Source organism: Monodelphis domestica, chromosome 2 (genome assembly GCF_027887165.1).
Source record: "Monodelphis domestica isolate mMonDom1 chromosome 2, mMonDom1.pri, whole genome shotgun sequence".
Classification (NCBI taxonomy): domain Eukaryota; kingdom Metazoa; phylum Chordata; class Mammalia; order Didelphimorphia; family Didelphidae; genus Monodelphis; species Monodelphis domestica.
The window spans coordinates 253,037,933-253,050,121 of record NC_077228.1 but is presented as its reverse complement, the minus strand read 5'-3'; the positions used below and the strand labels follow the sequence as shown (position 1 = coordinate 253,050,121).

General features: G+C 36.2%; 1 protein-coding gene across 1 annotated transcript in view; it reads left to right on the top strand.

Annotated features, from left to right (window-relative positions):
• Positions 1 to 11,971, top strand: part of NARF (nuclear prelamin A recognition factor) — a 78,899-nt gene extending 66,928 nt beyond the window's left edge. The window contains exons 9-11 of the mRNA XM_001368153.4: positions 1,722 to 1,859; positions 2,612 to 2,769; positions 8,527 to 11,971. Coding sequence (XP_001368190.1) covers positions 1,722 to 1,859; positions 2,612 to 2,769; positions 8,527 to 8,768 — 538 coding nt within the window. The 3' untranslated portion in view covers positions 8,769 to 11,971. The remainder of the gene's footprint in view (positions 1 to 1,721; positions 1,860 to 2,611; positions 2,770 to 8,526) is intronic.
• The last annotated feature ends 218 nt before the right edge of the window (positions 11,972 to 12,189 follow it).

Here is a 12,189-nt window from a genome sequence, read left to right as displayed (position 1 = left end):
ACTCTACCTCCTATTTGGGAAATGTTTATTTACTAAGGTATTCCTTATGATTCTGAGCAATTTCTCAGAGTGGAAAATCAAACTGGATCTGCTTGCAACTAGGTTAGAACACTTAAGATGAAATTTTCATGAGGTCAGGTGAAAGATAATGATAGCTGACATAGTTTAGCTGTATTAGCCCAGTCTGAGGAACCTCCTCTAAGCAGCAGAAGTCCATAATAGTAATATCAAGAATATGAGTTGCAGATTTGTAGACTTTGAGATGAAAACTAGTTTAAAACAGGCTATTCCTATAGTATTTAGGGATAGCAGTGCTATCTATTTGGGACACCACCCTAGTTAGTAAAGATTTTAGACATTGCTATTTCCTACCCAACTTCTAGAAAAGGAAAAGAAACAAAAAAGTAGTCTTTTTTTCTGAAATTATAGGGAATAATGTGCCACCTATGAAAGTGGGTGATTTTGTTCTCATTCTTAGAACTTTTCTTCTGAGCACTCCCTATCCCTGATCACAGATTCCTAGCAGAAGGACTTTTTTCTATTATCTCAATAAAGGATGGAAAGTTGAAATATAAGACTATGCTGAACTACAAGTTCTAGCAGTTTTTGGTTTAGCATTGACAGTTGCCGCTAGATATTGATGGCATTATTCTTGCTGACTACTCTTAATAGTATGCAGATGGTTTGTTATAGTTTGGCAAGTTTCAATTCTATTAATCACATGAAGGCTGATGATGTTTTTTCACCTGTTAAACTTTCAGTAGATGAGATTTGGCTATGTGGTTTCACTTTATTCAAAAACAGCGTGCAGAAAACCCAATAAAGGAAGCATTGCCTTCATATGATATGAAGAAGAGAATAGAAACTCTTTATTTGCCTGTGAGAAGGTCCATTTTCCTTTAGTTATTAAAAACAACTGAAATAAGTAAAAGAATAGCTAGCTGCAAACTACCCATGCTTTCTCACTTTTAGAGTTAAGCAATCATAAATAATTAATGTTGGGAAAACTGCAAGTGTCTTCAAAAAACCTGATATGTTCTTCTCTGTTTTTGTAAACAATATGGTATGAGACTTAGGGTTTTGGTTTTTGCTGGCATAACTAGGTATCTGGACCTTATCTATAAAGGGAAAACATTGAATTCTTTTTTTTTTAATTTAGAATATTTTTCCATGATTACATAATTCATGATTTTCCCCACTCTCTTCCCTCCCCCATTCCTGAGCTGACAAGCAATTCCACTAGCTTATACGTGTATCATTGTTCAAAACCTATTTCCATGTTACTCATATTTGAATTAGAGTAATCTTTTAACCTCAAAACCCTAATCACATCCCTATCGAACTACATGATCGATCATATGAAAACATTTAATTCCAAGATGTATTCTACCTCTTAAATGCCCATGCTTTTTTAGGCCTCATAATTATTTCTAGTAGGAAGCATGAATATTATTCCTGTAAATAACCTGAGGTTCAGAATACACTATCACAATAGATCTGACCCAAAACTAATAAAGTGAGATTCTCCCGCATAATGGTGAGTAAGTTTGGGGCTACAACTTTTAAAAATCTAATTTTTTTTCAGAAATAAAGAAGAGACCACCTGCCATCTAAACATTATTTAACTTCATTTTTTTGCCATTTACTTTCCCTTTTTTGGATGAGTTGTAAGATTGATTGTTTTGACCTCATTTTGGAACTGTTTCTATCTGTTTCTCAAGATTTGGTGAGATAAAGGAGGGAGACATAGTGCAAGATGGTCGGACCAGGTCAGATGGTTATTTGGAACACATCTTTAAATATGCAGCCAAAGAACTATTTGATATGGACATCAAGGAAATCACTTACAAAGCACTGAAGTAAGTACAGTTTGAGTAGATAGGGAATTTCCCTAATTAGTGTTTCTATAGCACTCATGGTAGCAAAAAAACCTGGTGGTTTTGAAAGGCAATTGATATTCAAATATGAAGCCTTCAATCACCCCAAAGTCAGATTTTTTTATAAAATGAAAATATACTTCCTATAATTTGCCACTAAACAAAATAATTGTTTGAGATATTTTTCTTTGATGAGAATCATGAAATAAAGTGGCAAAATCACTCTTCTGCCAACTGTACAAGAAGCCATTTCCCCAAAAAAACATTAATAAAGGACTCAATCCTCAACTGTCTAGCATGCAGTCAGTTTGGCCACATTTCTTGTCCAAAAAAAATTTTTTTTAAATAAGTAAGCTATTTAAACCTGATTAGGACCTGACCACCAAGTCACTGCCACTATTAAATAACTATCCTCAGAGGTTATATTTTATAACTTTCACATCTTATTTAACATGAATGTAGCCCTTTGCATTTCTTTACTACATGAGGTCCTTGAGGATAGAGACCATGCCCCCAACACAGAAACAGATTGTTCTTGGTGTTTACTTGCTGCAGAGTGTGGGATTTTTATACTGCATATATTTGAGAAATGTTCATTAAATGCTAGCAGGCTCTGGTCAGTCACTAGTTGTAATCATGCAAATGTACCCCATACCATGTAAATTTTTGATTATGTGGCCCACTATTGCAGGAGGGGAAATTGGGTAAACTAATGTATTTTATCTGTTGTATAGAAACAAGGACTTCCAGGAGATCTCTCTGGAAAAAAATGGGGAAATAGTGCTACGATTTGCTGCTGCTTATGGTTTTCGAAATATCCAGAACATGGTCCTAAAACTTAAAAAGGGGAAGTTCCCCTATCATTTTGTAGAGGTCCTGGCCTGTCCTGGAGGTAAGAATGAAATAAAATAGGATAAGCTCTCCCTATCTCTACAATGTGCATTCTCTTATGCTAAAGATTCTGCTTGTGAAGTGTATCTATGTATGAAATAAGGAATATTCTCAGTTTCATGGAAGACTTGACATTTTTCAAAATAAGTTTTTATTTTATTTTACTCCCTTCACCTTCCTCACAGGGGTACATCTCTTATAACAAAGAATTTAGAAAGAGGCAAAAAGAAAACTGAAGAAGTAACCAAACCAACCCACGGTCTCCCACTTCTGTAAAGAAGCAAGGACAAGTGTCTTCTATGTTTTTGCTTTTTGGGATCAAGCATGGTCATTATTTCACACCATTTAGTTCTGATTGTTTTGTTATTTTTCCATTTACATTTGGGTAGTCTCTGTTCTTGCTTCTGCTTCACTTTGAATTAATTCAAAGAAGTCTTTCCATGCTTCTGTTTTCCTAGTCAACTTTCTTAGAGAATTTACATTACATTCACATATAACAGTTAGTTTGACCAATTGATGAGTACTTATATCTCCAATTCCTTGTTACCATAAAAAGTTCTGCCATAATTATTTTTATATATGAAGCTCCTTGAAAATTAATCTTTCCTTATACCTGATAAAACATTCTTAAGATTAACAAAACCAAATATAGGAGAATTTTATTCTATAGCAGGAACTTTTAACTTTGGACCTTAGAAAGCAAAAATTCTTTATCTTCTGTCTTAGAATCAATATTGTGTATTGGTTCCAACGCAGAAGAGTGGTAAAGGCTAGGCAATGGTGGTTAAGTGACTTGCCTAAGGTCATGCCACTGAGATCAAATTTGAAAACAGGATCTCCAGACTCTAGACCTGAAAGCCACTCAGCTGCCCCCATCCTTTTGGTTTCTTTACCTTCTCACTTAACCCTCTTCCTCCCTGGAGAAACTTCTGCCATACTGCTCACTCTCCTGATCGGTCACTTCCTACCCCAGATTACCATTTCATGCTCACTTCATTCCCTGCTCAACTCATTGGACTTCTCTATCACCACATCAGCCTGCTTGTAGCTGCCCAAGTTCCCCTTTATTTATGCATTGTCTTCCACCATCAAAATTTTTTTGCTATTACACAGACTTTTTTATTCTTTATTTTTTAAGTTCCAAATTCACTTATGTCCCATTAAAGGGGGGAGGGGACCCAAAACTCATTGTACAATCATACAAAATGAATTTCTACTTTAACCATGTTAAAAAGCTGAGGAATGGACAAGATAAAGATAAAAAACTATATACTGCAATTTGCACCCTGAGTCTGTCAGTTCTCTATCTGGAAATGAATACCATGTTTCATCATAACTCCTTTAGAATTGTGGTGAATCATTGTGTGGATCAGAGTTACTAAGTCTTTCGGAGTTGATAATCATTGCAATATTGCTATTACTGCATGCATAGTTGCTCTGTTCACTTTGTAGCAGTTCATACAAGTCTTCTCATTTTTTTTTCTGAAACTATCCCCTCCATTATTTCTTTATGATGGATTCTTTGTGAATACAATAGTATTCCATCACATTCATATACCAATTTGGTATGTACCATATACACAATAAACATCCCTTCAATTTTCAATTCTTCACTACCACAAAAATGCTGGCATAAATATTTTTGTACTGATGAGTCCTTTTTTCTCTTTTTTTGATCATCTTTGATCAGGTAAAATTTAAGAGAGATATTGCAGGGTAAAAAAAGGATATAAAGTTAGTACTTTCTTGGAGAGAAGTTCCACATTGCATTCTAGAATAGTTGGTCTACACCAAGTCCACCAACATTGCATTAGTGTCCCAATTTTTCTATGTCTCCTCCAACATTTGTCATTTTCCTTTTCTGCCATATTAGCTAGGTAGTACCTCAGGGTTGTTTTAATTTGCATTTCTCTAATTAATTGTGATTTAGAGCATTTTTTCATATAACTTATATAGATAGCTTTGATATCTCCTGACTTACCTTTTCATAACCTTTGACAGTTTATCAATTGAGTAATGGCTTTTCATTTAATTTTTACTCAGTTCTCTGTATGTTTTAGTAATTAAACCTTAGAGAAAAGTTACTACAGTGATTCTCTCCTCACCCTATTTTACCTCTTGAATTTCTCTATATCTTTTTTGGCCATAAACTCTTCTTCTATCCATAGATCTCTGATAGGTAATTTCTCCTATTTGAATTTTAAACTCCTTGAAAATAGATACTACCTTCTTTGCTTAAATTTGTATCCCCCAGCATTTAGCACAGTTCCTGGCAAAGGATAAGATAAATGCTCTATCTCTCCATATTTCTGCCTATCTAGCTCTTCTGTCTAATAAAGTCATTAAAAATGAATAATGACCTTACCATAGCCCTTCCTGCTGCTATATGGCCCTTCCACCTTATACCTACCCTCCTTTGGGGGGGAAATATGGTATGTTATCATGTAGTTTATAAAACTATAAAAGGACCAAATTTCCCTAATTTTTTGAAACAGTTTAAATTTCAAGAAAAGAAAATATACTTTATTTTTAAATTGAAAATTGATTTAAAAAATGTCAACATTGCAGGTACTTTAACAAAAATATTCCCTGGGGCTACTAGGTGATGCAGTGTATTGAAAGCCAGGTCTAGAGACCTAGTTTCAAATCTGACCTCCGATACTTCCTAGCTGTGTGACCCTGGGCAAGTAAGTCACTTAACTCCCCTTGCCTAGCCCTTATCACTCTTCTGCCTTAGAACCAACAAATAGTATTGATTCTAAGACCGAAGGTAAAAGTTTAAAAAAAATTCCCCACAAACTTCTTAACAAAGAACACCCCCCCCCAATCCATTTCTCAGTTATTAATTGACGGAACGGTTATGTCTCTTAACTTTGACAGTATAATACTAACATCAAGTTTTGTATTTGACCAGTTTTGTTGCCTTTCAAAGCTAACTTTATTTACATTTTTAAATTGTGATTTATTATTTTGATTCTATTTTCTTTATCCTGCATTAGCTTCATATAATGCTTCTCATAAGACAAAGAACTTTAATTAAAGCTTTACAAGAAGAATATCTTATGTCAGATTACCTGATTCAGGAAATATAGTACCCATAGCTATTGAACTCAGAGCTATGAGCGTACTTTGTGGTTTGGGTTACCTATACCCCAATTGAAAAGTATTTCCAGCGCTCCCTTTTTTTTAAAAAACCCTTATCTTCCATTTTAGAATCAATATTGTGTATTGGTTCTAAGGGAAGCATTAGGGCAATGGGGGTTAAGTGACTTGCCCAGGGTCACATAGCTAGGAAGTGTTTGAGGCCAGGTCTGAACCCAGGACCTCCTGTCTTTGGGCATAGCTCTCAATCCACTGAGCCGCCTAGCTGCCCCCAGCACTTACTTACTTTTAAGGAACCTAGAAAAAAACTTATGTAAGAGTAGTCTGAGAATTCAGTGGTATCTACCATAGTGCTTTTATTCCCAGAACACGAGGGCATATTTTGTGACCTCTAAATACTACCTATGTCCTCTTTCATGTGTCGAATTGGCTACTATGCCTTGCTGACTTAGCAGTCACTTAGCATCAGTCCAGTTTAGTGTAGTTTAACAACCAGTTGAATAGCTGCCTGTCTCCATGCCACATCTTGACAACTCAATCAGTTGTTGACACTAGTAGAAAAAGGAAGAAGGAATATTTAGAGAGCCATCCAGCGATCTTTCTGAGGGTCCGGAGTCCACTCTGTCCAGGTGTGATGATTTTGGTCAAATAATGGAGTGAGAAGCACTATGTGTTCAGTCCCACATGCATAGGCATCACATAGTGTTCTGCCATGGTACAAGGTTGGTTTATTTTATAGGTTCAGTGAGTACGTGCTTTTCTGGTACACAGTCAATTTTCCACATACATGTTTCCATAGAACTTAACAAAAGACACAAAGCCTAAGGATATAGTCAATGAAACATTGTTGCTATGACAAAAATAGATGAATGACATAAACAGGGTGATTTGGAGGTTAGTCCCTCTTGACCTAGGGGATGACCAATTAGGAGAATCATTGTAACTTTTGTTCAGCTTTCACAATCAATCACAGTTACTTAGGAGATAGGTAACAAAACATTTTGTAGCTAGGTACATGGTCAGAGGGCAGTTTAATGACAGACCAGATTTGGAGTTTTCCTCAATTTCCAAGTCACATTTTTCTTGTGTTTCACTCGGGTACTTGGAGATATTGCTCTGGCTTTTGTAACATCATCATAAACCAGCGAAGTATGTCCTGTCAACCTGGGCTTGAAGGTGATTGATGTTCTTGGCTTACCTGGCTTGTAATGGGAGTGAATGTAACTCTGTGGAGAGGGAAAGGAGGGGGGTAATGGGTAATAATCTTTAGGTTTTAATTCTGTGAATATTTTCTTTTAGGGTAATAATCTGGGGGGATTAAGGTGGGATATATGTATGTTAACCCTATAAGTATTTGCCCTCATTATTTCTCCTATATTGGGGAGAGAACAATAATCATAACAATTCCATTAGAGAGAGAAGTCACACAGACGGGGGTTCTGTGGGTGCCTTTTTTTCTAGAAAGTCACTTTTCCACTCTAGAACTCACGCGTTACCATGTGAGATAGCGTGGGCTTAATGACTTACTACAGGAATGGTCTTCTGCATTTTGATATGCCCCAGAAAGAGTTGGTGCCCCAGTAGAGAATAGCTCCTGCATTCGACCTGATGGCATCTGACTTTGACCGTGATCAAGCTATTATCTCATTGTATTCCCTCCACCTCTAAAGACTGCCACTTTTCTATTTTAAAGCTTTGTATTCTGTGTAATTTTTTTTAAACCCTTACCTTCTGTCTTAGAATCAATTCTGTATATTGGTTCTAAGGCAGAAGAGTGGTAAGGGCTAGGCAATGGGGGTCAAGTGACTTGCCCAGGGTCACACAGCTAGGGAGTGTCTGAGGCCAGATTTGAACCTAGAACCTCCCATCTCTGGGCCTGGCTCTCAATCCACTGAGCTACACAGCTGCCCCCTATTCTGTGTAATTCTTGTCTGTGTCATTCTATAAATTCTTCAAAGAAGATTTATTCAATATGCTGGAGGCCTTCTAATGTTTTGTTTTGTTTTTTAATATTGGATAGATACCACTTTAACATTCAAGTTGACTGATTGTTATCCTTTGCTTTTATTTTATGAACAGTCGTTTTATGATGCCAAATAATAGTTGCCAATATATTATAAGCCAGTTTACAATCAACACTTACCTTTCCATTATCCTTTATAACCTTCCTTATATAAATCATTTTTGAAACTGAATAATTAACTTTGGAATAAACTTGTGGAAAATAGACCAAATTTACCTACTTAACCTCCAAGAATAGACCTAGGAAATTAGGACGTAAGTTTCTGATAATAAGAATGATCTTTCTAACTATAATTTCCTCAAAGTGAAAAGGGCTGCCTTGGGAAGTAATAAGTTCCATATCACTGGTAACTTTCAAGTATAGGAAAGAAATAATTTGCTAAAAGTGATATAGAATGGATTCATGTTTCAGAAAAGAGTTAAATAACCCTGAGAACCCCCTCTTTCTCCCTAAGAATTTGGGATTCTATGAAACTAAATATCTGCACCTATATTTATGTTCAGAGTACAGGAGTGAGGGATACTATATCCTTCCCTTATCCTAGCAAGTAGCCTTCCCTTGTAAGCTAAAATTGTTTGTTTAAATAGTATGCGCTTACCTAACATGACAAGTGTATGTGTTTGTGTTCGAAAGGATGCTTAAATGGCAAAGGCCAAACTCAAACTGAAGATGGAAAACCAGATAAGGCACTGCTGAGACGAATGGAAGAAGTATATGCTGAGATCCCTGTGCAGCTCCCAGAAACTAACACACATGTGCAGAGGCTATATCAAGAATGGCTAGATGGTATAGACTCCCCAAAGGTCCTGGAAGCCTTACACACCACTTACAGTGCTGCTGAACCCCCCACAGACAACGTGGATATCAAGTGGTGACAACGAAGTTGGTAAAAGAACTTACTCAGTAGGACTTTTGTGACACTGGAAAAATTCTATGCAATCAGGAACACTTTCTTTGAACAGGGAAGTACATTTCCTTAAGTATGAAGAAGCTTTTTTTCTCTCTCTTAAATTCCAAATATTGTTGTGTTTTGTTTCTGAAAAGCCTATGGTCCCTTATGTCCTGTATTTTCTTACTTAATTAGCTTGGTGCTGTCCTAAGGATTAAAGATCCAAGATAAAAGGGCATTGAATGGTGCTCCCTTAGCCAAGACCAAAATTTAAATTTTTTTTTTTTTGTAACATGAAGCTTATAATGTGTTAAAGAGAAATGATTGAAAATGCTCCATGTAATCCCCTGCAAAATCCTTAACCCAAAGATGAATAATCTAATGCAATGCCAGGAATAAAAGAGGTGGTTTTACTATCAAATGAAATGGATTTTCAGATCCAAAACTGCATCATTAACAAATACTTGAAGGGCAAAGAATTTTCTCTCATTGGGGAATGAGGCAGAAGAGAAAACAGGATGTGAGTATAGGGGCTTAGAGCTTCTCCGAGGAATCAAGGACTAGAGGGAATAAAGAGGTGGAGGGCCCACAATGAAAGCTTGTGGGAATTAGGACAGAGGCTGCTAAGGGCCTGTAGGTGGAGGGGATGGGGCAATATGGGGCTTCTGAAGTCATTGTATTGAAAAGGGAAGAGATACAACTTTTAAAGGGCAGAAGACATCATTGGTCAGAGAAAAGGAAAAGTGTAGCTCAGCCAAGTGCCCACAGTAGAAAATCTTTTAAAGGGGGTGGGTAGTATGGAAAGGAATTGTCATAAATAGGCAAATGGGGTTTGAGGATGTTTAGGCTCCTGGGTCCTGTGCATAGGGCTGTGCATTACTGACATAGAGCAGGAGCCTAAGGACCTCATAGAAAGTGAAGACACACAGACTGGGAGAGAATCCAAGAGGTTGGGGGCCCTCTCGAAACCTACCTCCTAGCCTCCATTTTGGTACATAGCCTCTGTGTAGGACCCTGAGGAAGTTGAGGGCAGTTACAGTTCCAATGAATAATTCATGAAACCAGTTATCGAAGTCAACATTGCATTTGACTATGTTGGTGAAAGAGAGTGGAAATATCAATAATCCTATAACTTAAGGAGAATAACCTGGGTTCCACTATAATCTTTGAGACACTAAATAAGCAGGATTGCTTAAATTAAATGTCCTCAGGATTTCAGTAGAAGACAATGGGGGTTGAAATGAAAGAATAAATATGAATTTAAGACAGATGTTGACTATCTTTTAGCAAAGATGTGCTTCTCCAAAGTACTTGGACAAAGCTTTGTAATCATAATTGGACCTATAAAAGTAACTTAGATTTTCTACTTAGAAATACTCCCAATTTTATGTTTTAATTAAAATACTCTATAAGGCCCTCCACAAAGAAATGCCCATCAGAATCTATAGTCAGAATAAGAAGCAATTGTTGAAAATGGAAAAGAGCATTGGTATGGGAATAAGGAAACCTTGGTCTTAGTTTTGACTGCTGCTGTATGACAATGAGCAAATCATTTTCACCTCCATTTCCTTATCAATAAAATGATGGAATTAAATTAGTTGATCTCAGAAATCCCTTTCAACTCCAACAATTTTGATTCTATTTCACAGTCCCACTTTTTTTTTAAGTCTCATCTTTGCCTTCCTTCCTCTCCACCACTCCATTGGCTCCAAATCAAAAGTTTTTTTTATCTCTTTCAAGCAAGTGAAATTAATTTATCTGCCTACTCATGCTCCATATGCTATTTGTATAAGCATAGTTTTGTTCTCATCCACTCCAAGTACTGATGGTTATGGCCTTTCTCTTCCCAAAGAGAAATTTAGAGACCAGGGGGTGGGAGTGGGGGGAGATAATAGCTCTAAGGAGTTAGTTGCAAGAAAGTAGTCTGGAAATACACAATTCAAATAATCTTTTAACTGGACTCAGTAAATTATGTAAAACAACCAGACCTATGAATAAACCTAAATTTCCTGAACCAGCCTTTTTAAGATTGTCAAAATACTTTTGCTTTCAATCCTTATATTTATGGTGATCCTGTAGACCCTCAGTATAACTACAACCTTCTATGATTAGATATTAGATTATCCATATGTTTTATGCACCTGCATTTCTTCATATGATGGGTGATTATATATAGTGATAAATTATATATTTTGGACCTATTACATGCGTGGTTTTTGTTTTGTCCTATTTTTTTTTTCCTCTGAGCGCAACTCTCTAATAAAACTTAAGGGATAAATTTGGAGAACTTAATTGAATTTAGATATAATTCTTCTCAGCAGAGGTTGGAACCTGGAACCAGATTTAACAAACAAATCAACAAATATTATTAAGTACTTACTTTTTGCCAGGTACTTTTCTAAGTACCTATGATTATGAAGAAAAAGAAAAGCAAAAACAGATCTATGGCATTTCACATCTTTTAAATTCAGGCCCAAATGACTTCTCCATGCAGAACTATAGCCTGGAAACAAGATGAAGAGGACCAGCAGACAAAGAAACTGTTTAGTAAACTCTTCTCAGCAGTCCTGGAATATCAAAACCCAGCACTGGTTATACATGTCAACATCTTCATATTGTTCCTAATGCTATTGTTTTTAAACAAATCAAGGAGGCTATTTTTAATAATTAATGTCAAGGGATGAAAATGGACTGACTTAGAATAAATCTTCTTCACAACAGCTAGCACATATCCCAACTTCCTACTCCTCATAGAGGTGCCTAAGGTAAAGACAACGTGTTGTGGCCCAGTGGGCTTAGAGCCTCTCCATTTTCATCTCTTGAGGGGTGTAGAATGATTTTTGCCACATTGTTAATCCTGCCTTTATATGTTCTGTTGCTTCTGTTTGAATAACAGAAATCTAGGTACAAAGGATAAAGTAAAAATAGAGCTTTTCTCCCCTTTGATTTTATTATTTTGAAGATAAGTGGTCCTCTATATTATAATGTATTCTTGGTAGTGCTACTTTCAATATATTCTGTGATCATTTCATAAAGAGGTAGGGCAAAGCTATTGAGGAGACTTTTATCATCTTTTAGAAAGGAGTATAGAGGTAACTTCCTACAGATTCCTGGACAACCTATGTATACTTTGGTGTTTGTAGTATATTGTATAAAAAGGCAAAATAAACTTAGACCTGTGCTATCAGACATTTCTAGTAGCCTCTGATGGGTATTGTATATACTGTTCTTTGAATTCTGATGCTTTATCTAAATGGATGAGAGGTATGTTGAATAATACATTTAATTGTGACCGATAACTTATATATCACTTAGCCCAGGGTATTGCCCCCATAAGCTACCTTATATGATTACATTATAATGACATATCCTTTCATATTCATTATCTTAGTTGACTCTTCCCTGCT